This window comes from Entelurus aequoreus, linkage group LG09 (assembly GCF_033978785.1).
Source record: "Entelurus aequoreus isolate RoL-2023_Sb linkage group LG09, RoL_Eaeq_v1.1, whole genome shotgun sequence".
Classification (NCBI taxonomy): Eukaryota; Metazoa; Chordata; class Actinopteri; order Syngnathiformes; family Syngnathidae; genus Entelurus; species Entelurus aequoreus.
This window is the reverse complement of record NC_084739.1, coordinates 70,288,202-70,313,577: the sequence shown is the minus strand read 5'-3', so window position 1 is coordinate 70,313,577 and position 25,376 is coordinate 70,288,202. Positions and strand designations below refer to the sequence as shown.

Sequence of the window (25,376 nt, the reverse complement as noted above, 5' to 3'; positions counted from 1 at the left end):
TCATAGGTGTGGATTAAAGTAAGTGGGCTGCACAAATCCCGTGGACATGAAGGGATGCAGGAGTCCCCCAGTGGAGGAAAGCGGGACAGGTCCGGCTGTGTGGAAGATGACGTTCCCGGAACCGAGGTTGGGGTAGGACTGCTGGAATCCGGCCTGCCCCGGCCCGCATGTGCCCTGACCGGGACTGATCAGGGCGCCGGAGGTGGGCGGCAATGTGCTGTCCGCCCCCGGATTCTGCTTCTTCCACTTGGTCCGCCTGTTCTGGAACCAGATCTTGACCTGCGTTTCAGTCAGACTCAAGGACAGGGCCAGGTTGAGCCTCTCGCACACCGACAGGTACCGGGTGGCGCGGAACTTGTTCTCCAGCGACACCAGCTGTTCGTAAGTAAAGGCCGTCCGGGCGCGGCGGGGCTTGGCGCCGCTCGGGTCTTGGCGCCGCCTTTTGTGCGAGGAGGGTTCCGGCGGGGTGGCTGTGGACTCCTCTGATGAGTGGTCCGGGTCACTGGGGAGACCCTGGGTGCTGTCAGCTGCTGGGCTGAGGAGGAGGGGGTCCACAGTGAGTGGGTGGGGAGCGGCGGGTGTGGGCTGGTCGTCTTCCAAGTCCTCCCCTGAGGGAACAGGAACAAAACATGAGCTGGTATCGAAATCATCAAAGACCTTACAGTAGGGAAGGGATTCATGGCCCCGTCCCTGGCCGGTTAATCATTTTGCAATGCAGTCTGCTGAAAATGATGGAAAGTGCTACTCTGTTGTCACTACTCGATCGGTACAGGAAGACACGGTCGGTCACTTGCAATATTTTACGATTGGGGCTTCTGCTAGGTCATGTTCTGTGATAGTTTAATGTTTTGTATAAACTAGGACTAGGGTTGTCCCGATACCAATATTTTGGTACTGGCACTACAATGTATTTCAATACATTTCGATACTTTTCTTAATAAAGGAGACCACAAAAAAATGTCATTATTGTCTTTATTTGAACAAAAAATCTTAGTGTACATGAAACATATGTTTATTATTGTCATTTAGTCCTTAAATAAAATAGTGAACATACTAGACAACTTGTCTTTTAGTAGTAAGTAAACAAAGAAAGACTCCTAATTAGTCTGCTGACGTATGCAGTAACATATTGTGTCATTTATACACCTATTATTTTGTACACATTATGAGGGACAAACTGTAAAAAAAATTATTAATGTACTTGTTCATTTACTGTTAATATCTGCTTATTTTCTGTTTGAACATGTTCTATCTACACTTCTGTTAAAATGTAATAATCACTTATTCTACTCTTCTTTGATACTTTACATTAGTTTTGGATGATACCACACATTTGGGTATGGATCCGATACCAAGTAGTTACAGAATCATACATTGGTCATATTCAAAGCCCTCATGTGTAGGGATAAGAAGATTCTGGGAAAGTTATGTGATAAACAGGAGGGAAAGGTTAGAATAATGATGTATATATTATCACACTAACTTTAGTATGCTTAAAGTCCGTTGCTTTAGTTATTTAGCTATTGTGCTCAAGTTGGACTTTTCTAATCTGTGCAATGACAAAGACTCCTTGTCTGAGGGGTGGCCTCAGCCGTAGATGTTATCTTTGTTTGAGCCCTCTAACAGCCAAGGACTTCAACGACCTCAACGAAGATAAGATGACAGCACGCAGACGAAGCAGAGACTTCAAGGGCCTCAACGAAGATAAGATGCCAACACGCAGACGAAGCGAGGACAAGGCGAAATCACAAGGCCCCCAGAACATTCTGTCACGTATTGTGCGTCCTGGACCTGCTTTGCATAATATATGTGACCACTCCTTTTAGAGGCGGCCTCAGTGATGTTGACTATGGAACTCTGAATAAAAAGAGGGACGCAGGAGCTGAACCTTAGAGCGTAGGTGAGACTGTGACTCCGGGTCTGGCTCCATGCGTTCTCCTCATGAGCTAAATTGAACTTGTCTGATTAATAGATGTCATCAGTGTTTGAACCTGACAAACCTCTACAAGGATGCTCCTTGAAGTAAAACCTCTACAAGGATGCTCCTTGAAGTAAAACCTGGACAAGGATGCTTCTTGGAGTAAAACCTGGACAAGGATGCTAATTGAAGTAAAACCTGGACAAGGATGCTTCTTGAAGTAAAACCTGGACAAGGATGCTTCTTGAAGTAAAACCTCTACAAGGATGCTCCTTGAAATAAAACCTGGACAAGGATGCTCATTGAAGTAAAACCTGGACAAGGATGCTTCTTGAAGTAAAACCTGGACAAGGATGCTAATTGAAGTAAAACCTGGACAAGGATGCTTATTGAAGTTCAAAGTTCAAAGAACTCCGGCTTATTAGTGATTCCCCGAGCCAAAAAAAAGTCTGCGGGCTATAGAGCGTTTTCTATTGGGGCTCCAGTACTCTGGAATGCCCTCCCGGTAACAGTTAGAGATGCTACCTCAGTAGAAGCATTTAAGTCCCATCTTAAGGCTCATTTGTATACTCTAGCCTTTAAATAGACCCCCTTTTTAGACCAGTTGATCTGCCGTTTCTTTTCTTCTCTCCTCTGCTCCCCTGTCCCTTGGGAGGGGGAGTTGCACAGGTCCGGTGGCCATGGATGAAGTGCTGACTGTCCAGAGTCGGGACCCTGGGTGGACTGCTAGCCTGTGCATTGGTTGGGTACATCTCTGCGCTGCTGACCCGTCTCCGCTCGGGACGGCTTCCTGCTGGCCCCACTATGGACTGGACTCTCGCTGATGTGTTGGATTCACTGTGGACTGGACTTTCACAATATTATGTCAGACCCACTCGACATCCATTGCTTTCGGTCTCCCCTAGAGGGGGGGGGGGGGTTACCCACATATGCGGTCCTCTCCAAGGTTTCTCATAGTCATTCACACCGACGTCCCACTGGGGTGAGTACCGAGGATGTCGTTGTGGCTTGTGCAGCCCTTTGAGACACTTGTGATTTAGGGCTAGATAAATAAACATTGATTGATTGATTGAAGTAAAACCTGGACAAGGATGCTAATTGAAGTAAAACCTTGACAAGGATGCTTCTTGAAGTAAAACCTTGACAATGATGCTAATTGAAGTAAAACCTTGACAAGGATGCTTCTTGAAGTAAAACCTGGACAAGGATTCTCCTTGAAGTAAAACCTGGACAAGGATGCTAATTGAAGTAAACCCTGGACAAGGATTCTCCTTGAAGTAAAACTTGGACAAGGATGCTCCTTGAAGTAAAACCTGGACAAGGATTCTCCTTGAAGTAAAACCTGGACAAGGATGCTTCTTGAAGTAAAACCTTGACAATGATGCTTATTGAAGTAAAACCTCTACAAGGATGCTTCTTGAAGTAAAACCTGGACAAGGATTCTCCTTGAAGTAAAACCTGGACAAGGATGCTTCTAGAAGTAAACCCTGGACAAGGATTCTCCTTGAAGTAAAACTTGGACAAGGATGCTCCTTGAAGTAAAACCTGGACAAGGATGCTTCTTGAAGTAAAACCTTGACAAGGATGCTTCTTGAAGTAAAACCTGGACAAGGATTCTCCTTGAAGTAAAACCTGGACAAGGATGCTAATTGAAGTAAAACCTTGACAAGGATGCTAATTGAAGTAAAACCTGGACAAGGATGCTTCTTGAAGTAAAACCTTGACAAGGATGCTTCTTGAAGTAAAACCTGGACAAGGATTCTCCTTGAAGTAAAACCTGGACAAGGATGCTCCTTGAAGTAAAACCTGGACAAGGATGCTTATTGAAGTAAAACCTTGACAAGGATTCTCCTTGAAGTAAAATCTGGACAAGGATGCTTCTTGAAGTAAAACCTGGACAAGGATGCTTCTTGAAGTAAAACCTCTACAAGGATGCTTCTTGAAGTAAAACCTGGACAAGGATTCTCCTTGAAGTAAAACCTGGACAAGGATGCTTCTTGAAGTAAACCCTGGACAAGGATTCTCCTTGAAGTAAAACTTGGACAAGGATGCTCCTTGAAGTAAAACCTGGACAAGGATGCTTCTTGAAGTAAAACCTTGACAAGGATGCTTCTTGAAGTAAAACCTGGACAAGGATTCTCCTTGAAGTAAAACCTGGACAAGGATGCTTCTTGAAGTAAACCCTGGACAAGGATTCTCCTTGAAGTAAAACTTGGACAAGGATGCTCCTTGAAGTAAAACCTGGACAAGGATGTTTCTTGAAGTAAAACCTGGACAAGGATTCTCCTTGAAGTAAAACCTGGACAAGGATGCTAATTGAAGTAAAACCTTGACAAGGATGCTAATTGAAGTAAAACCTGGACAAGGATGCTTCTTGAAGTAAAACCTTGACAAGGATGCTTCTTGAAGTAAAACCTGGACAAGGATTCTCCTTGAAGTAAAACCTGGACAAGGATGCTCCTTGAAGTAAAACCTGGACAAGGATCCTTATTGAAGTAAAACCTTGACAAGGATGCTTCTTGAAGTAAAACCTGGACAAGGATTCTCCTTGAAGTAAAACCTGGACAAGGATGCTAATTGAAGTAAAACCTTGACAAGGATGCTAATTGAAGTAAAACCTGGACAAGGATGCTTCTTGAAGTAAAACCTGGACAAGGATGCTTCTTGAAGTAAAACCTTGACAGGGATGCTTCTTGAAGTAAAACCTGGACAGGGATTCTCCTTGAAGTAAAACCTGGACAAGGATGCTCCTTGAAGTAAAACCTGGACAAGGATGCTTATTGAAGTAAAACCTTGACAAGGATGCTTCTTGAAGTAAAACCTGGACAAGGATTCTCCTTGAAGTAAAACCTGGACAAGGATGCTAATTGAAGTAAAACCTTGACAAGGATGCTAATTGAAGTAAAACCTTGACAAGGATGCTTCTTGAAGTAAAACCTGGACAAGGATGCTTCTTGAAGTAAAACCTGGACAATGATGCTTCTTGAAGTAAAACCTCTACAAGGATGCTTCTTGAAGTAAAACCTGGACAAGGATGCTAATTGAAGTAAAATCTGGACAAGGATTCTCCTTGAAGTAAAACCTGGACAAGTATTCTCCTTGAAGTAAAACCTGGACAAGGATGCTAATTGAAGTAAAACCTGGACAAGGATGCTTCTTGAAGTAAAACCTGGACAAGGATGCTAATTGAAGTAAAACCTTGACAAGGATGCTTCTTGAAGTAAAACCTGGACAAGGATTCTCCTTGAAGTAAAACCTGGACAAGGATGCTAATTGAAGTAAAACCTTGACAAGGATGCTAATTGAAGTAAAACCTGGACAAGGATGCTTCTTGAAGTAAAACCTGGACAAGGATGCTTCTTGAAGTAAAACCTGGACAAGGATGCTAATTGAAGTAAAACCTGGACAAGGATGCTTCTTGAAGTAAAACCTGGACAATGATGCTTCTTGAAGTAAAACCTCTACAAGGATGCTTCTTGAAGTAAAACCTGGACAAGGATGCTAATTGAAGTAAAACCTGGACAAGGATTCTCCTTGAAGTAAAACCTGGACAAGGATACTCCTTGAAGTAAAACCTGGACAAGGATGCTTCTTGAAGTAAAACCTGGACAAGGATGCTTCTTGAAGTAAAACCTGGACAAGGATGCTCCTTGAAGTAAAACCTGGACAAGGATGCTTCTTGAAGTAAAACCTCTACAAGGATGCTTCTTGAAGTAAAACCTGGACAAGGATGCTTCTTGAAGTAAAACCTCTACAAGGATGCTTCTTGAAGTAAAACCTGGACAAGGATGCTAATTGAAGTAAAACCTGGACAAGGATGCTTCTTGAAGTAAAACCTGGACAAGGATGCTCCTTGGAGTAAAACCTGGAAAAGGATACTCCTTGGAGTAAAACCTGCAAGTCGTGTTCGTGTTCTTGATGGATTTCCTCATCTAGAGCATCTTCGGTCGTCCCTTCTTCAAGGTTTTCCTGGCCGTAGTGGACTCGGAGAAGCCTAAAGCTGTTGTTGGCTTCCTGCGGTCATGGCGGCAGAAAGATGGCGAGGTGGGAGCGGCTGACTAATCCTTCAATAATTCCTAGAGCAGATAGCGAGTCAAATGTCATGTTGCGGAAAGAAATCCCAGCTAAATCCAGCCGGGCCGTGACGTGCTAATGGATTTCATATTTGGCGGCGGGTCGATGAATGTCATCTATTTAGGGGGGTTAGATTGGGGGCTGAGACGTGAGGAGGGGTGTACCTATTTAGGGGGGTTATGCGACGTGAGGAGGGGTGTACCTATTTAGGGGGGTTATGCGACGTGAGGAGGGGTGTACCTATTTAGGGGGGTTATGCGACGTGTACCTGCCAGGTGCTGCAGGGAGATATGCAGCATGCAGTAATGGGATATCGATCAAAGTGTCCTCAATGGGACCATTTAAACAATTATCTGGGCCTGCCTGCCCAATGCCAATCACACGCCGGGCGGGGCCCTGGGATATAGCAGCCTTTGTGGCTCCCCTCCAGGGCCCTGGGATATAGCAGCCTTTGTGGCTCCCCTCCAGGGCCACGCAGCGTGGAAATTAGGGGAAGGTCACACAATGAGGAATCCGATTGTGGGGGATAAATAATGTTGACTTCCTGGGGAGAAACTTCACTTGCACACTTTTGCCTTTTGTCAGTATGTTGTTGTGTTTCAAACACAAACTCTTCCCACCGAGGGCCACGTACTGAAAAAGTCCAAATATGCCAGGGGCCATTTTGATATTTTGTAAAAAAAATTTAAAAAAATGCTAAAAGGGGAAATTCTATATATGTAAAGACAAAACTAAGTAAATTATTATTACAACATTTCAGCATTTCCAAATTACATTCTGATTTTTGTAGTCTTTTTTCTTTTTACCATCCTAAATCTACTTTTGACCTTCTTTTTGCCTACTTTTATCTTCCTTTTCCCTTCTTTTTGCCTACTTTTATCTTCCTTTTACTTTCTTTTTGCCTACTTTTATCTTCCTTTTCCCTTCTTTTTGCCCTTCCTTAGTCTTTTTATGCCCATCTTATATCTACTTTTGACCTTCTTGTTGCCTTTTTTTAGCATCTTATATCTACTTTTTACTTTTCACCTTCTTTTACATTTCTTTTTCCTTTTTTAACCATGTAAAATCTACTTTTGATCTTCTTTTTTGCCTGTTTTACCATCTTAAATCTGCATTTTTACCGTTTTTTTTCCTACTTTTTCTTTCCTTTTACCTTCTTTTTGCTCTTATTTTTCCTTTTTTATCATCTTATGTCTACTTTTTACTTTCTTTTACCTTTCTTTTTGCCTTGTTTAACCATCTAATATCTACTTTTATTTTTATATTTTGTCAAAAAAAAAAATGCTAAAAGGGGATATTCTATATATGTAAAGACAAAACTAAGTAAATTATTATTACAACATTTCAGAATTTCCAAATGACATTCTGATTTTTGTAGTCTTTTTTCTTTTTACCATCCTAAATCTACTTTTGACCTTCTTTTTGCCTACTTTTATCTTCCTTTTCCCTTCTTTTTGCCCTTCCTTTGTCTTGTTATGCCCATCTTATTACTACTTTTGACCTTCTTGTTGCCTTTTTTTAGCATCTTATATCTACTTTTTACTTTTCACCTTCTTTTACATTTCTTTTTCCTTTTTTAACCATGTAAAATCTACTTTTGATCTTCTTTTTTGCCTGCTTTACCATCTTAAATCTGCCTTTTTACCTTTTTTTCCTACTTTTTCTTTCCTTTTACCTTCTTTTTGCTCTTATTTTTCCTTTTTTACCATCTTATATCTACTTTTTACTTTCTTTTACCTTTCTTTTTGCCTTGTTTAACCATGTAATATCTACTTTTATTTTTATATTTCGTCAAAAAAAAATGCTAAAAGGGGATATTCTATATATGTAAAGACAAAACTAAGTAAATTATTATTACAACATTTCAGCATTTCCAAATGACATTCTGATTTTTGTAGTCTTTTTTCTTTTTACCATCCTAAATCTACTTTTGACCTTCTTTTTGCCTACTTTTATCTTCCTTTTCCCTTCTTTTTGCCTACTTTTATCTTCCTTTTCCCTTCTTTTTGCCCTTCCTTTGTCTTTTTATGCCCATCTTATATTTACTTTTGACCTTCTTGTTGCCTTTTTTTTAGCATCTTATATCTACTTTTTACTTTTCACCTTCTTTTACATTTCTTTTTCCTTTTTTAACCATGTAAAATCTACTTTTGATCTTCTTTTTTGCCTGCTTTACCATCTTAAATCTGCCTTTTTACCTTTTTTCCTACTTTTTCTTTCCTTTTACCTTCATTTTGCTCTTATTTTTCCTTTTTTACCATCTTATATGTACTTTTTACTTTCTTTTACCTTTCTTTTTGCCTTGTTTAACCATCTAATATCTACTTTTATTTGTATATTTCGTCAAAAAAAAAATGCTAAAAGGGGATATTCTATATATGTAAAGACAAAACTAAGTAAATTATTATTACAACATTTCAGCATTTCCAAATTACATTCTGATTTTTGTAGTCTTTTTTCTTTTTACCATCCTAAATCTACTTTTGACCTTCTTTTTGCCTACTTTTATCTTCCTTTTCCCTTCTTTTTGCCCTTCCTTTGTCTTTTTATGCCCATCTTATATCTACTTTTGACCTTCTTGTTGCCTTTTTTTAGCATCTTATATCTACTTTTTACTTTTCACCTTCTTTTACATTTCTTTTTCCTTTTTTAACCATGTAAAATCTACTTTTGATCTTCTTTTTTGCCTGCTTTACCATCTTAAATCTGCCTTTTTACCTTTTTTCCTACTTTTTCTTTCCTTTTACCTTCTTTTTGCTCTTATTTTTCCTTTTTTACCATCTTATATCTACTTTTTACTTTCTTTTACATTTCTCTTTGCCTTGTTTAACCATCTAATATCTACTTTTATTTTTATATTTCGTCAAAAAAAAAATTCCAAAAGGGGATATTCTATATACAAACCCCGTTTCCATATGAGTTGGGAAATGGTGTTAGATGTAAATATAAACGGAATACAATGATTTGCAAATCCTTTTCAAGCCATATTCAGTTGAATATGCTACAAAGACAACATATTTGATGTTCAAACTCATAAACTTTATTTTATTTTTTGCAAATAATAATTAACTTAGAATTTCATGGCTGCAACACGTGCCAAAGTAGTTGGGAAAGGGCATGTTCACCACTGTGTTACATGGCCTTTCCTTTTAACAACACTCAGTAAACATTTGGGAACTGAATAAAGTAATTGCTGAAGCTTTGAAAGTGGAATTCTTTCCCATTCTTGTTCTATGTAGAGCTTCAGTCGTTCAACAGTCCGGGGGTCTCCGCTGTCGTATTTTAGGCTTCATAATGCGCCACACATTTTCAATGGGAGACAGGTCTGGACTGCAGGCAGGCCAGGAAAGTACCCGCACTCTGTGCGAACCATCCAGACTGTTACCGACGCAAAGTTTAAAAGCCAGCATCTGTGCTGAATGTGGCTTGGCATTGTCTTGCTGAAATAAGCAGGGGCGTCCATGGTAACGTTGCTTGGATGGCAACATATGTTGCTCCAAAACCTGTATGTACCTTTCAGCATTAATGGTGCCTTCACAGATGTGTAAGTTACCCATGCCTTGGGCACTAATACACCCCCATACCATCACACGTGCTGGCTTTTGAACTTTGCGTCGATAACAGTCTGGATGGTTCGCTTCCCCTTTGGTCCGGATGACACAATGTCGAATATTTCCAAAAACAATTTGAAATGTGGACACGTCAGACCACAGAACACTTTTTCACTTTGCATGAGTCCATCTTAGATGATTTCAGGCCCAGAGAAGCCGGCGGCGTTTCTGGGTGTTGTTGATAAATGGCTTTCGCTTTGCATAGGAGAGTTTTAACTCGCACTTACAGATGTAGCGACCAACTGTATTTAGTGACAGTGGTTTTCTGAAGTGTTCCTGAGCCCATGTGGTGATATCCTTTAGAGATTGATGTCGGTTTTTGATACAGTGCCGTCTGAGGGATCGAAGGTCACGGTCATTCAATGTTGGTTTCCGGCCATGTTGCTTACGTGCAGTGATTTCTCCAGATTCTCTGAACCCTTTGATGATTTTACGGACCGTAGATGTTGAAATCCCCAAATTCCTTGCAATAGCTGGTTGAGAAAGGTTTTTCTTAAACTGTTCAACAATTTGCTCAGGCATTTGTTGACAAAGTGGTGACCCTCGGCCCATCCTTGTTTGTGAATGACTGAGCATTTCATGGAATCTACTTTTATACCCAATCATGGCACCCACCTGTTCCCAATTAGCCTGTTCACCTGTGGGATGTTCCAAATAAGTGTTTGATGAACTTTATCAGTATTTATTGCCACCTTTCCCAACTTCTTTGGCACGTGTTGCTGCCATCAAATTATAAAGTTAATGATTATTTGCACAAAAAAAAAAATGTTTATGAGTTTGAAGATCAAATATGTTGTCTTTGTAGCATATTCAACTGAATATGGCTTGAAAAGGATTTGCAAATCATTGTATTCTGTTTATATTTACATCTAACACCATTTCCCAACTCATATGGAAACGGGGTTTGTATGTAAAGACAAAACTAAGTATATTATTATTACAACATTGCAGCATTTCCAAATTACATTCTGATTTTTTTTAGACTTTTTTCTTTTCTTCTAAATCTACTTTTGACCTTCTTTTTGCCTACTTGTATCTTCCTTTTACCTTCTTTTTGCCTACTTTTATTTTCCTTTTACCTTCTTTTTGCTCTTCCTTTGTCTTTTTATGACCATATTATATCTACTTTTGACCTTCTTGTTGCCTTGTTATTACCATCTTAAATCTACTTTTACCTTTTTTTCCTACTTTTATTTTCCTTTTACCTTCTTTTTGCCCTTCTTTTGCCTTTTTTTGCCATCTTATATCTACTTCTGACCTTCTTTTTGCCTTTTTTACTATCTTACTGTATATATACTTTTTACCTTTTACCTTCTTTTACCTTTCTTTTTGCCTTTTTAACCATCTAATATCTACCTTTTACCTTCGTTTTGCCTACTTTTATCTTCCTTTTACCTTCTTTTTGCTCTTCCTTTGTCTTTTTATGACCATACTATATCTACTTTTGACCTTCTTGTTGCCTTTTTTTACCATCTTAAATCTACTTTTACCTTTTTTTCCTACTTTTATTTTCCTTTTACCTTCTTTTTGCTCTTCCTTTGTCTTTTTATGACCATATTATATCTACTTTTGACCTTCTTATTGCCTTGTTATTACCATCTTAAATCTACTTTTACCTTCTTTCCTACTTTTATTTTCCTTTTACCTTCTTTTTGCCCTTCTTTTGCCATCTTATATCTACTTCTGACCTTTTTGCCTTTTTTACTATCATACTGTATATATACTTTTTACCTTTTACCTTCTTTTACCTTTCTTTTTGCCTTTTTAACCATCTAATATCTACCTTTTACCTTCTTTTTGCCTACTGTTATCTTCCCTTTACCTTCTTTTTGCTCTTCCTTTGCCTTTTTATTACCATTTTGTATTTACTTTTAACCTTAATTTTGCCTTCTTTACCATCTTATATCTACTTTTTACCTTCTTTTACTTTCCTTTTTGCCTTTTTTAACCATCTAATATCTACTTTTAGTTTTATAATTTGTAAAAAAAAAAAAAATGTTAAAAGGGGATATTCTATATATTTAAAAGACAAAACTAATAATATTATTATTACAACATTTCAGCATTTCCAAATGACATTCTGATTTTTTTTAGTCTTTCTTCTGACGTCTTTACTGTAGTTTTCCCTCTGTAGATATATAATACTAATATTACAATTGTGAAACTGCATACCTCATGTGTCAAAAACTCTGCCTGTACGAAAATATTAATGTTCAGTTACTCATTTAACGCGTTTCTCATTACATTCTGAACTGAACTTATTTCATTGAACGCGTTTAAGTGCAGATTGAAAAGCACTTCAGAGGACCTTTTAGAATTGTAACTAAATATTATTTGGATGTGTCTTTTGCTGCCTGGACTCGCTTGAAAAATAGATGTTTTAACCTCAATGGGACATTAAATACAGTAGTGTAGTAGACCTAAGTGTTCATTAAGTACCACCATAATGACAACATTAAATACAGTAGTGTAGTAGACCTAAGTATTCATTAAGTACCACCATAATGACAACATTAAATACAGTAGTGTAGTAGACCTAAGTATTCATTAAGTACCACCATGATGACAACATTAAATACAGTAGTGTAGTAGACCTAAGTATTCATTAAGTACCACCATAATGACAACATTAAATACAGTAGTGTAGTAGACCTAAGTATTCATTAAGTACCACCATAATGACAACATTAAATACAGTAGTGTAGTAGACCTAAGTATTCATTAAGTACCACCATAATGACAACATTAAATACAGTAGCGTAGTAGACCTAAGTATTCATTAAGTACCACCATAATGACAACATTGAATACAGTAGTGTAGTAGACCTAAGTATTCATTAAGTACCACCATAATGACAACATTAAATACAGTAGTGTAGTAGACCTAAGTGTTCATTAAGTACCACCATAATGACAACATTAAATACAGTAGTGTAGTAGATCTAAGTATTCATTAAGTACCACCATAATGACAACATTAAATACAGTAGTGTAGTAGACCTAAGTATTCATTAAGTACCACCATGATGACAACATTAAATACAGTAGTGTAGTAGACCTAAGTATTCATTAAGTACCACCATAATGACAACATTAAATACAGTAGTGTAGTAGACCTAAGTATTCATTAAGTACCACCATAATGACAACATTAAATACAGTAGTGTAGTAGACCTAAGTATTCATTAAGTACCACCATAATGACAACATTAAATACAGTAGTGTAGTAGACCTAAGTATTCATTAAGTACCACCATGACAACATTAAATACAGTAGTGTAGTAGACCTAAGTATTCATTAAGTACCACCATAATGACAACATTAAATACAGTAGTGTAGTAGACCTAAGTATTCATTAAGTACCACCATAATGACAACATTAAATACAGTAGTGTAGTAGACCTAAGTGTTCATTAAGTACCACCATGATGACAACATTAAATACAGTAGTGTAGTAGACCTAAGTATTCATTAAGTACCACCATAATGACAACATTAAATACAGTAGTGTAGTAGACCTAAGTATTCATTAAGTACCACCATAATGACAACATTAAAATACAGTAGTGTAGTAGACCTAAGTATTCATTAAGTACCACCATGATGACAACATTAAATACAGTAGTGTAGTAGACCTAAGTATTCATTAAGTACCACCATAATGACAACATTAAATACAGTAGTGTAGTAGACCTAAGTATTCATTAAGTACCACCATAATGACAACATTAAATACAGTAGTGTAGTAGACCTAAGTATTCATTAAGTACCACCATAATGACAACATTAAATACAGTAGTGTAGTAGACCTAAGTATTCATTAAGTACCACCATAATGACAACATTAAATACAGTAGCGTAGTAGACCTAAGTATTTATTAAGTACCACCATAATGACAACATTAAATACAGTAGCGTAGTAGACCTAAGTATTCATTAAGTACCACCATAATGACATCATTAAATACAGTAGCGTAGTAGACCTAAGTATTCATTAAGTACCACCATAATGACAACATTAAATACAGTAGTGTAGTAGACCTAAGTATTCATTAAGTACCACCATAATGACAACATTAAATACAGTAGTGTAGTAGACCTAAGTATTCATTAAGTACCACCATAATGACAACATTAAATACAGTAGTGTAGTAGACCTAAGTATTCATTAAGTACCACCATAATGACAACATTAAAATACAGTAGTGTAGTAGACCTAAGTATTCATTAAGTACCACCATAATGACAACATTAAAATACAGTAGTGTAGTAGACCTAGGTATTCATTAAGTACCACCATAAGGACAACATTAAATACAGTAGTGTAGTAGACCTAAGTATTCATTACGTACCACCATAATGACAACATTAAATACAGTATTCATTAAGTACCACCATAATGACAACATTAAATACAGTAGTGTAGTAGACCTAAGTATTCATTAAGTACCACCATGATGACAACATTAAATACAGTAGTGTAGTAGACCTAAGTATTCATTAAGTACCACCATAATGACAACATTAAATACAGTAGTGTAGTAGACCTAAGTATTCATTAAGTACCACCATAATGACAACATTAAATACAGTAGTGTAGTAGACCTAAGTATTCATTAAGTACCACCATAATGACAACATTAAATACAGTAGTGTAGTAGACCTAAGTATTCATTAAGTACCACCATGACAACATTAAATACAGTAGTGTAGTAGACCTAAGTATTCATTAAGTACCACCATAATGACAACATTAAATACAGTAGTGTAGTAGACCTAAGTATTCATTAAGTACCACCATAATGACAACATTAAATACAGTAGTGTAGTAGACCTAAGTGTTCATTAAGTACCACCATGATGACAACATTAAATACAGTAGTGTAGTAGACCTAAGTATTCATTAAGTACCACCATAATGACAACATTAAATACAGTAGTGTAGTAGACCTAAGTATTCATTAAGTACCACCATAATGACAACATTAAAATACAGTAGTGTAGTAGACCTAAGTATTCATTAAGTACCACCATGATGACAACATTAAATACAGTAGTGTAGTAGACCTAAGTATTCATTAAGTACCACCATAATGACAACATTAAATACAGTAGTGTAGTAGACCTAAGTATTCATTAAGTACCACCATAATGACAACATTAAATACAGTAGTGTAGTAGACCTAAGTATTCATTAAGTACCACCATAATGACAACATTAAATACAGTAGTGTAGTAGACCTAAGTATTCATTAAGTACCACCATAATGACAACATTAAATACAGTAGCGTAGTAGACCTAAGTATTCATTAAGTACCACCATAATGACAACATTAAATACAGTAGCGTAGTAGACCTAAGTATTCATTAAGTACCACCATAATGACATCATTAAATACAGTAGCGTAGTAGACCTAAGTATTCATTAAGTACCACCATAATGACAACATTAAATACAGTAGTGTAGTAGACCTAAGTATTCATTAAGTACCACCATAATGACAACATTAAATACAGTAGTGTAGTAGACCTAAGTATTCATTAAGTACCACCATAATGACAACATTAAATACAGTAGTGTAGTAGACCTAAGTATTCATTAAGTACCACCATAATGACAACATTAAAATACAGTAGTGTAGTAGACCTAAGTATTCATTAAGTACCACCATAATGACAACATTAAAATACAGTAGTGTAGTAGACCTAGGTATTCATTAAGTACCACCATAAGGACAACATTAAATACAGTAGTGTAGTAGACCTAAGTATTCATTACGTACCACCATAATGACAACATTAAATACAGTATTCATTAAGTACCACCATAATGACAACATTAAATACAGTAGTGTAGTAGACCTAAGTATTCATCAAGTACCACCATAATGATATTAAATACAGTAGTGTAGTAGACCTAAGTGTTCATCAAGTACCACCATGATGACAACATTAAATATAGTAGTGTAGTAGACCTAAGTATTCATTACGTACCACCATAATGACAACATTAAATACAGTAGTGTAGTAGACCTAAGTATTCATTAAGTACCACCATAATGACAACATTAAAATACAGTAGTGTAGTAGACCTAAGTGTTCATTAAGTACCACCATAATGACAACATTAAATACAGTAGCGTAGTAGACCTAAGTATTCATTAAGTACCACCATAATGACAACATTAAATACAGTAGCGTAGTAGACCTAAGTATTCATTAAGTACCACCATAATGACAACATTAAATACAGTAGTGTAGTAGACCTAAGTATTCATTAAGTACCACCATAATGACAACATTAAATACAGTAGTGTAGTAGACCTAAGTATTCATTAAGTACCACCATAATGACAACATTAAATACAGTAGTGTAGTAGACGTAAGTATTCATTAAGTACCACCATAATGACAACATTAAAATACAGTAGCGTAGTAGACCTAAGTATTCATTAAGTACCACCATAATGACATCATTAAATACAGTAGTGTAGTAGACCTAAGTATTCATTAAGTACCACCATAAAGATATTAAATACAGTAGTGTAGTAGACCTAAGTGTTCATTAAGTACCACCATAATGACAACATTAAATACAGTAGTGTAGTAGACCTAAGTATTCATTAAGTACCACCATAATGACAACATTAAATACAGTAGCGTAGTAGACCTAAGTATTCATTAAGTACCACCATAATGACAACATTAAATACAGTAGCGTAGTAGACCTAAGTATTCATTAAGTACCACCATAATGACATCATTAAATACAGTAGTGTAGTAGACCTAAGTATTCATTAAGTACCACCATAATGACAACATTAAATACAGTAGTGTAGTAGACCTAAGTATTCATTAAGTACCACCATAATGACAACATTAAATACAGTAGCGTAGTAGACCTAAGTATTCATTAAGTACCACCATAATGACAACATTAAATACAGTAGTGTAGTAGACCTAAGTATTCATTAAGTACCACCATAATGACAACATTAAATACAGTAGTGTAGTAGACCTAAGTATTCATTAAGTACCACCATAAAGATATTAAATACAGTAGTGTAGTAGACCTAAGTGTTCATTAAGTACCACCATAATGACAACATTAAATACAGTAGTGTAGTAGACCTAAGTATTCATTAAGTACCACCATAATGACAACATTAAATACAGTAGCGTGGTAGACCTAAGTATTCATTAAGTACCACCATAATGACAACATTAAATACAGTAGCGTAGTAGACCTAAGTATTCATTAAGTACCACCATAATGACATCATTAAATACAGTAGCGTAGTAGACCTAAGTATTCATTAAGTACCACCATAATGACAACATTAAATACAGTAGTGTAGTAGACCTAAGTATTCATTAAGTACCACCATAATGACAACATTAAATACAGTAGTGTAGTAGACCTAAGTATTCATTAAGTACCACCATAATGACAACATTAAATACAGTAGTGTAGTAGACCTAAGTATTCATTAAGTACCACCATAATGACAACATTAAAATACAGTAGTGTAGTAGACCTAAGTATTCATTAAGTACCACCATAATGACAACATTAAAATACAGTAGTGTAGTAGACCTAGGTATTCATTAAGTACCACCATAAGGACAACATTAAATACAGTAGTGTAGTAGACCTAAGTATTCATTACGTACCACCATAATGACAACATTAAATACAGTATTCATTAAGTACCACCATAATGACAACATTAAATACAGTAGTGTAGTAGACCTAAGTATTCATTAAGTACCACCATAAGGACAACATTAAATACAGTAGTGTAGTAGACCTAAGTATTCATTAAGTACCACCATAATGACAACATTAAATACAGTAGTGTAGTAGACCTAAGTATTCATCAAGTACCACCATAATGATATTAAATACAGTAGTGTAGTAGACCTAAGTGTTCATCAAGTACCACCATGATGACAACATTAAATATAGTAGTGTAGTAGACCTAAGTATTCATTACGTACCACCATAATGACAACATTAAATACAGTAGTGTAGTAGACCTAAGTATTCATTAAGTACCACCATAATGACAACATTAAAATACAGTAGTGTAGTAGACCTAAGTGTTCATTAAGTACCACCATAATGACAACATTAAATACAGTAGCGTAGTAGACCTAAGTATTCATTAAGTACCACCATAATGACAACATTAAATACAGTAGCGTAGTAGACCTAAGTATTCATTAAGTACCACCATAATGACAACATTAAATACAGTAGTGTAGTAGACCTAAGTATTCATTAAGTACCACCATAATGACAACATTAAATACAGTAGTGTAGTAGACCTAAGTATTCATTAAGTACCACCATAATGACAACATTAAATACAGTAGTGTAGTAGACGTAAGTATTCATTAAGTACCACCATAATGACAACATTAAAATACAGTAGCGTAGTAGACCTAAGTATTCATTAAGTACCACCATAATGACATCATTAAATACAGTAGTGTAGTAGACCTAAGTATTCATTAAGTACCACCATAAAGATATTAAATACAGTAGTGTAGTAGACCTAAGTGTTCATTAAGTACCACCATAATGACAACATTAAATACAGTAGTGTAGTAGACCTAAGTATTCATTAAGTACCACCATAATGACAACATTAAATACAGTAGCGTAGTAGACCTAAGTATTCATTAAGTACCACCATAATGACAACATTAAATACAGTAGCGTAGTAGACCTAAGTATTCATTAAGTACCACCATAATGACAACATTAAATACAGTAGTGTAGTAGACCTAAGTGTTCATTAAGTACCACCATAATGACAACATTAAATACAGTAGCGTAGTAGACCTAAGTATTCATTAAGTACCACCATGATGACAACATTAAATACAGTAGTGTAGTAGACCTAAGTATTCATTAAGTACCACCATAATGACAACATTAAATACAGTAGTGTAGTAGACCTAAGTATTCATTAAGTACCACCATAAAGATATTAAATACAGTAGTGTAGTAGACCTAAGTGTTCATTAAGTACCACCATAATGACAACATTAAATACAGTAGTGTAGTAGACCTAAGTATTCATTAAGTACCACCATAATGACAACATTAAATACAGTAGCGTAGTAGACCTAAGTATTCATTAAGTACCACCATAATGACAACATTAAATACAGTAGCGTAGTAGACCTAAGTATTCATTAAGTACCACCATAATGACAACATTAAATACAGTAGTGTAGTAGACCTAAGTGTTCATTAAGTACCACCATAATGACAACATTAAATACAGTAGCGTAGTAGACCTAAGTATTCATTAAGTACCACCATAATGACAACATTAAATACAGTAGTGTAGTAGACCTAAGTATTCATTAAGTACCACCATAATGACAACATTAAATACAGTAGCGTAGTAGACCTAAGTATTCATTAAGTACCACCATAATGACATCATTAAATACAGTAGTGTAGTAGACCTAAGTATTCATTAAGTACCACCATGATGACAACATTAAATACAGTAGTGTAGTAGACCTAAGTATTCATTAAGTACCACCATAATGACCACATTAAATACAGTAGCGTAGTAGACCTAAGTATTCATTAAGTACCACCATAATGACAACATTAAATACAGTAGTGTAGTAGACCTAAGTGTTCATTAAGTACCACCATAATGACAACATTAAATACAGTAGCGTAGTAGACCTAAGTATTCATTAAGTACCACCATAATGACAACATTAAATACAGTAGCGTAGTAGACCTAAGTATTCATTAAGTACCACCATAATGACAACATTAAATACAGTAGCGTAGTAGACCTAAGTATTCATTAAGTACCACCATAATGACAACATTAAATACAGTAGTGTAGTAGACCTAAGTGTTCATTAAGTACCACCATAATGACAACATTAAATACAGTAGTGTAGTAGACCTAAGTATTCATTAAGTACCACCATAATGACAACATTAAATACAGTAGTGTAGTAGACCTAAGTATTCATTAAGTACCACCATAATGACAACATTAAATACAGTAGCGTAGTAGACCTAAGTATTCATTAAGTACCACCATAATGACAACATTAAATACAGTAGCGTAGTAGACCTAAGTATTCATTAAGTACCACCATAATGACAACATTAAATACAGTAGTGTAGTAGACCTAAGTGTTCATTAAGTACCACCATAATGACAACATTAAATACAGTAGTGTAGTAGACCTAAGTATTCATTAAGTACCACCATAATGACAACATTAAATACAGTAGTGTAGTAGATCTAAGTATTCATTAAGTACCACCATAATTATATTAAATACAGTAGTGTAGTAGACCTAAGTATTCATTAAGTACCACCATAATGACAACATTAAATACAGTAGTGTAGTAGACCTAAGTATTCATTAAGTACCACCATAATGACAACATTAAATACAGTAGCGTAGTAGACCTAAGTATTCATTAAGTACCACCATAATGACAACATTAAATACAGTAGCGTAGTAGACCTAAGTATTCATTAAGTACCACCATAATGACATCATTAAATACAGTAGCGTAGTAGACCTAAGTATTCATTAAGTACCACCATAATGACAACATTAAATACAGTAGTGTAGTAGACCTAAGTATTCATTAAGTACCACCATAATGACAACATTAAATACAGTAGTGTAGTAGACCTAAGTATTCATTAAGTACCACCATAATGACAACATTAAAATACAGTAGTGTAGTAGACCTAAGTATTCATTAAGTACCACCATAATGACAACATTAAAATACAGTAGTGTAGTAGACCTAGGTATTCATTAAGTACCACCATAAGGACAACATTAAATACAGTAGTGTAGTAGACCTAAGTATTCATTACGTACCACCATAATGACAACATTAAATACAGTATTCATTAAGTACCACCATAATGACAACATTAAATACAGTAGTGTAGTAGACCTAAGTATTCATTAAGTACCACCATAAGGACAACATTAAATACAGTAGTGTAGTAGACCTAAGTATTCATTAAGTACCACCATAATGACAACATTAAATACAGTAGTGTAGTAGACCTAAGTATTCATCAAGTACCACCATAATGATATTAAATACAGTAGTGTAGTAGACCTAAGTGTTCATCAAGTACCACCATGATGACAACATTAAATATAGTAGTGTAGTAGACCTAAGTATTCATTACGTACCACCATAATGACAACATTAAATACAGTAGTGTAGTAGACCTAAGTATTCATTAAGTACCACCATAATGACAACATTAAAATACAGTAGTGTAGTAGACCTAAGTGTTCATTAAGTACCACCATAATGACAACATTAAATACAGTAGCGTAGTAGACCTAAGTATTCATTAAGTACCACCATAATGACAACATTAAATACAGTAGCGTAGTAGACCTAAGTATTCATTAAGTACCACCATAATGACAACATTAAATACAGTAGTGTAGTAGACCTAAGTATTCATTAAGTACCACCATAATGACAACATTAAATACAGTAGTGTAGTAGACCTAAGTATTCATTAAGTACCACCATAATGACAACATTAAATACAGTAGTGTAGTAGACGTAAGTATTCATTAAGTACCACCATAATGACAACATTAAAATACAGTAGCGTAGTAGACCTAAGTATTCATTAAGTACCACCATAATGACATCATTAAATACAGTAGTGTAGTAGACCTAAGTATTCATTAAGTACCACCATAAAGATATTAAATACAGTAGTGTAGTAGACCTAAGTGTTCATTAAGTACCACCATAATGACAACATTAAATACAGTAGTGTAGTAGACCTAAGTATTCATTAAGTACCACCATAATGACAACATTAAATACAGTAGCGTAGTAGACCTAAGTATTCATTAAGTACCACCATAATGACAACATTAAATACAGTAGTGTAGTAGACCTAAGTGTTCATTAAGTACCACCATAATGACAACATTAAATACAGTAGCGTAGTAGACCTAAGTATTCATTAAGTACCACCATGATGACAACATTAAATACAGTAGTGTAGTAGACCTAAGTATTCATTAAGTACCACCATAATGACAACATTAAATACAGTAGTGTAGTAGACCTAAGTATTCATTAAGTACCACCATAAAGATATTAAATACAGTAGTGTAGTAGACCTAAGTGTTCATTAAGTACCACCATAATGACAACATTAAATACAGTAGTGTAGTAGACCTAAGTATTCATTAAGTACCACCATAATGACAACATTAAATACAGTAGCGTAGTAGACCTAAGTATTCATTAAGTACCACCATAATGACAACATTAAATACAGTAGCGTAGTAGACCTAAGTATTCATTAAGTACCACCATAATGACAACATTAAATACAGTAGTGTAGTAGACCTAAGTGTTCATTAAGTACCACCATAATGACAACATTAAATACAGTAGCGTAGTAGACCTAAGTATTCATTAAGTACCACCATAATGACAACATTAAATACAGTAGTGTAGTAGACCTAAGTATTCATTAAGTACCACCATGATGACAACATTAAATACAGTAGTGTAGTAGACCTAAGTATTCATTAAGTACCACCATAATGACCACATTAAATACAGTAGCGTAGTAGACCTAAGTATTCATTAAGTACCACCATAATGACAACATTAAATACAGTAGTGTAGTAGACCTAAGTGTTCATTAAGTACCACCATAATGACAACATTAAATACAGTAGCGTAGTAGACCTAAGTATTCATTAAGTACCACCATAATGACAACATTAAATACAGTAGCGTAGTAGACCTAAGTATTCATTAAGTACCACCATAATGACAACATTAAATACAGTAGCGTAGTAGACCTAAGTATTCATTAAGTACCACCATAATGACAACATTAAATACAGTAGTGTAGTAGACCTAAGTGTTCATTAAGTACCACCATAATGACAACATTAAATACAGTAGTGTAGTAGACCTAAGTATTCATTAAGTACCACCATAATGACAACATTAAATACAGTAGTGTAGTAGACCTAAGTATTCATTAAGTACCACCATAATGACAACATTAAATACAGTAGCGTAGTAGACCTAAGTATTCATTAAGTACCACCATAATGACAACATTAAATACAGTAGCGTAGTAGACCTAAGTATTCATTAAGTACCACCATAATGACAACATTAAATACAGTAGTGTAGTAGACCTAAGTGTTCATTAAGTACCACCATAATGACAACATTAAATACAGTAGTGTAGTAGACCTAAGTATTCATTAAGTACCACCATAATGACAACATTAAATACAGTAGTGTAGTAGATCTAAGTATTCATTAAGTACCACCATAATTATATTAAATACAGTAGTGTAGTAGACCTAAGTATTCATTAAGTACCACCATAATGACAACATTAAATACAGTAGTGTAGTAGACCTAAGTATTCATTAAGTACCACCATAATGACAACATTAAATACAGTAGCGTAGTAGACCTAAGTATTCATTAAGTACCACCATAATGACAACATTAAATACAGTAGTGTAGTAGACCTAAGTATTCATTAAGTACCACCATAATGACAACATTAAATACAGTAGTGTAGTAGACCTAAGTATTCATTAAGTACCACCATGATGACAACATTAAAATACAGTAGCGTAGTAGGCCCAAGTATTCTTTAAAAACAGAAGTTTTATTCAACAGGCATATTTTTGGCCACCCAGTTTGAACAGTACTAATGTGTTTGAATATAGGAAAATAAAACACTGTACTTTATAAATGAATACATATAAAGTACACGCACCACCAGTTGTGTACATCCAAAATGCTGATGATTTAAATTTTTTCACGCACTGTCTCTTTTCTTCTTTACCTGCCGCCGTGACGTCCGCTCCCGCGTGGCCGTGCGTCCCGCAGCTAGTCCCCACCGCCTCCGCCTCCGCCTCCGCCTCCGCGGCTCCAAACTTGGCGAGCGCGCCCCTCGCCTTCTTGCCGCCGCCGGTGAACTTGTTGGGATCCAGGATGTCGGCGATGGAGAAGGAGATCTTGTGCGTGGGCGTCATCGTGGGCTTACAATCCACGCGGGAAAGGAGGGGAAGGGAAGGCAGGGAAAGGCCGTGCGTAATTACGCGCGGAGTGGGTCCTCTCCCGGGCTTGAAGAGGTCTCCCAGCTCGCGTCCGTCTCGTCCTGCGGGGAGGTGCGTGTGTGTGTTGGCGCGCTTTAAAGCGTCCCAGTCACCCCCCCCCCCCCCTTCCCCCTCCTCCACCCACGTGACCCACAGACTATTAGTGTTTCACACGACCCCCTAATGGGCCCCCAGTCCCGCTCGATAATCACCCATATCATTAAAGTCCGATACTGCCAGTCTATTGGCCGCAGGTGGAGCCGCGTCACCACCTTGAATAATCTCGTGGAGACTTGCATTATGAAGAGGCTTTATCACATTTGCACTGAGGAGCGAGACGTTAGCAACAATAGTTAAGCAGCTAAGTGGTTTCTCCATTGAAGTTAATGAGTTAATATGGCAAACTAACTGTAAGAAACACCACAGCAAACTATCATAATAAACCAGCGGTGCCCAAATGTTCCATTTTCAAATCACCAAGTCGAGGTGATCTACCATATATATATATATATATATATATATATATATATATATATATATATATATATATATATATATATATATATATATATATATATATATATATATATATATATATATATATTTATATATATATATATATATATATATATATATATATATATATATATATATATATATATATATATATATATATATATATATTTATACAGTATCACAAACATAAACATACATATATACATATGTAGGTAAGTGTGTATATAAATATACATATATATATACATATACACATACATTTATATATACATATACGTGTGTGTGTATCTATATGTTCATATATTTTAAATATATGTATAATAATATACATATATATGTATATATATATGTGTATATGTATATATGTATGTATATATAAACGAATATACGTATATATATTTATTCATACACATACTGTATATAAATGTGTGTATATATATATATTTATATGTATACATACACATATATACATGTGTGTGTATATGTATGTTCATATATTGAATATATATGTATAGTCATATACATATGTATGTGTATATATATATATGTATATGTATATATATATATATATATATATATATATATATATATATATATATATATATATATATATATATATATATGTGTGTGTTTATATGTATATATATATGTATATAAGTATATATGTATATATGAATGTATGTATATATATATACATATATAAGTATATATGTATATATATATATATATGTGTGTGTGTATATATATATATATATATATATATATATATATATATATATATATATATATATATATATATATATATATGTATAATAATATACATATATCTGTATATATATATATATATATATATGTATATGTATATATGTATGTATATATATATACATACAGTATATGTATATACATATATGTACAGTATATATAAATGAATATGTATACATACACATACTGGATATAAATGTGTGTACATATATATATATATATATATATATATATATATATATATATATATATATATATATATATATATATATATATATATATTTTTTTTTTTAAATTTTTTTTTTTATATGTATACATACACATATATACATGTGTGTGTAT

General features: G+C 35.0%; 1 protein-coding gene across 1 annotated transcript; it reads right to left on the bottom strand.

Moving 5' to 3' along the window:
• nkx1.2la (NK1 transcription factor related 2-like,a) lies at nucleotides 1–23,693 on the bottom strand. The gene is made up of 2 exons (XM_062057907.1): nucleotides 23,504–23,693; nucleotides 1–608 (listed from the first exon to the last, which is right to left on the bottom strand). The coding sequence occupies exons 1-2, from the start codon at nucleotides 23,691–23,693 to the stop codon at nucleotides 1–3; spliced, it is 798 nt and encodes a 265-aa protein (XP_061913891.1).
• Nucleotides 23,694–25,376: the final 1,683 nt, after the last annotated feature.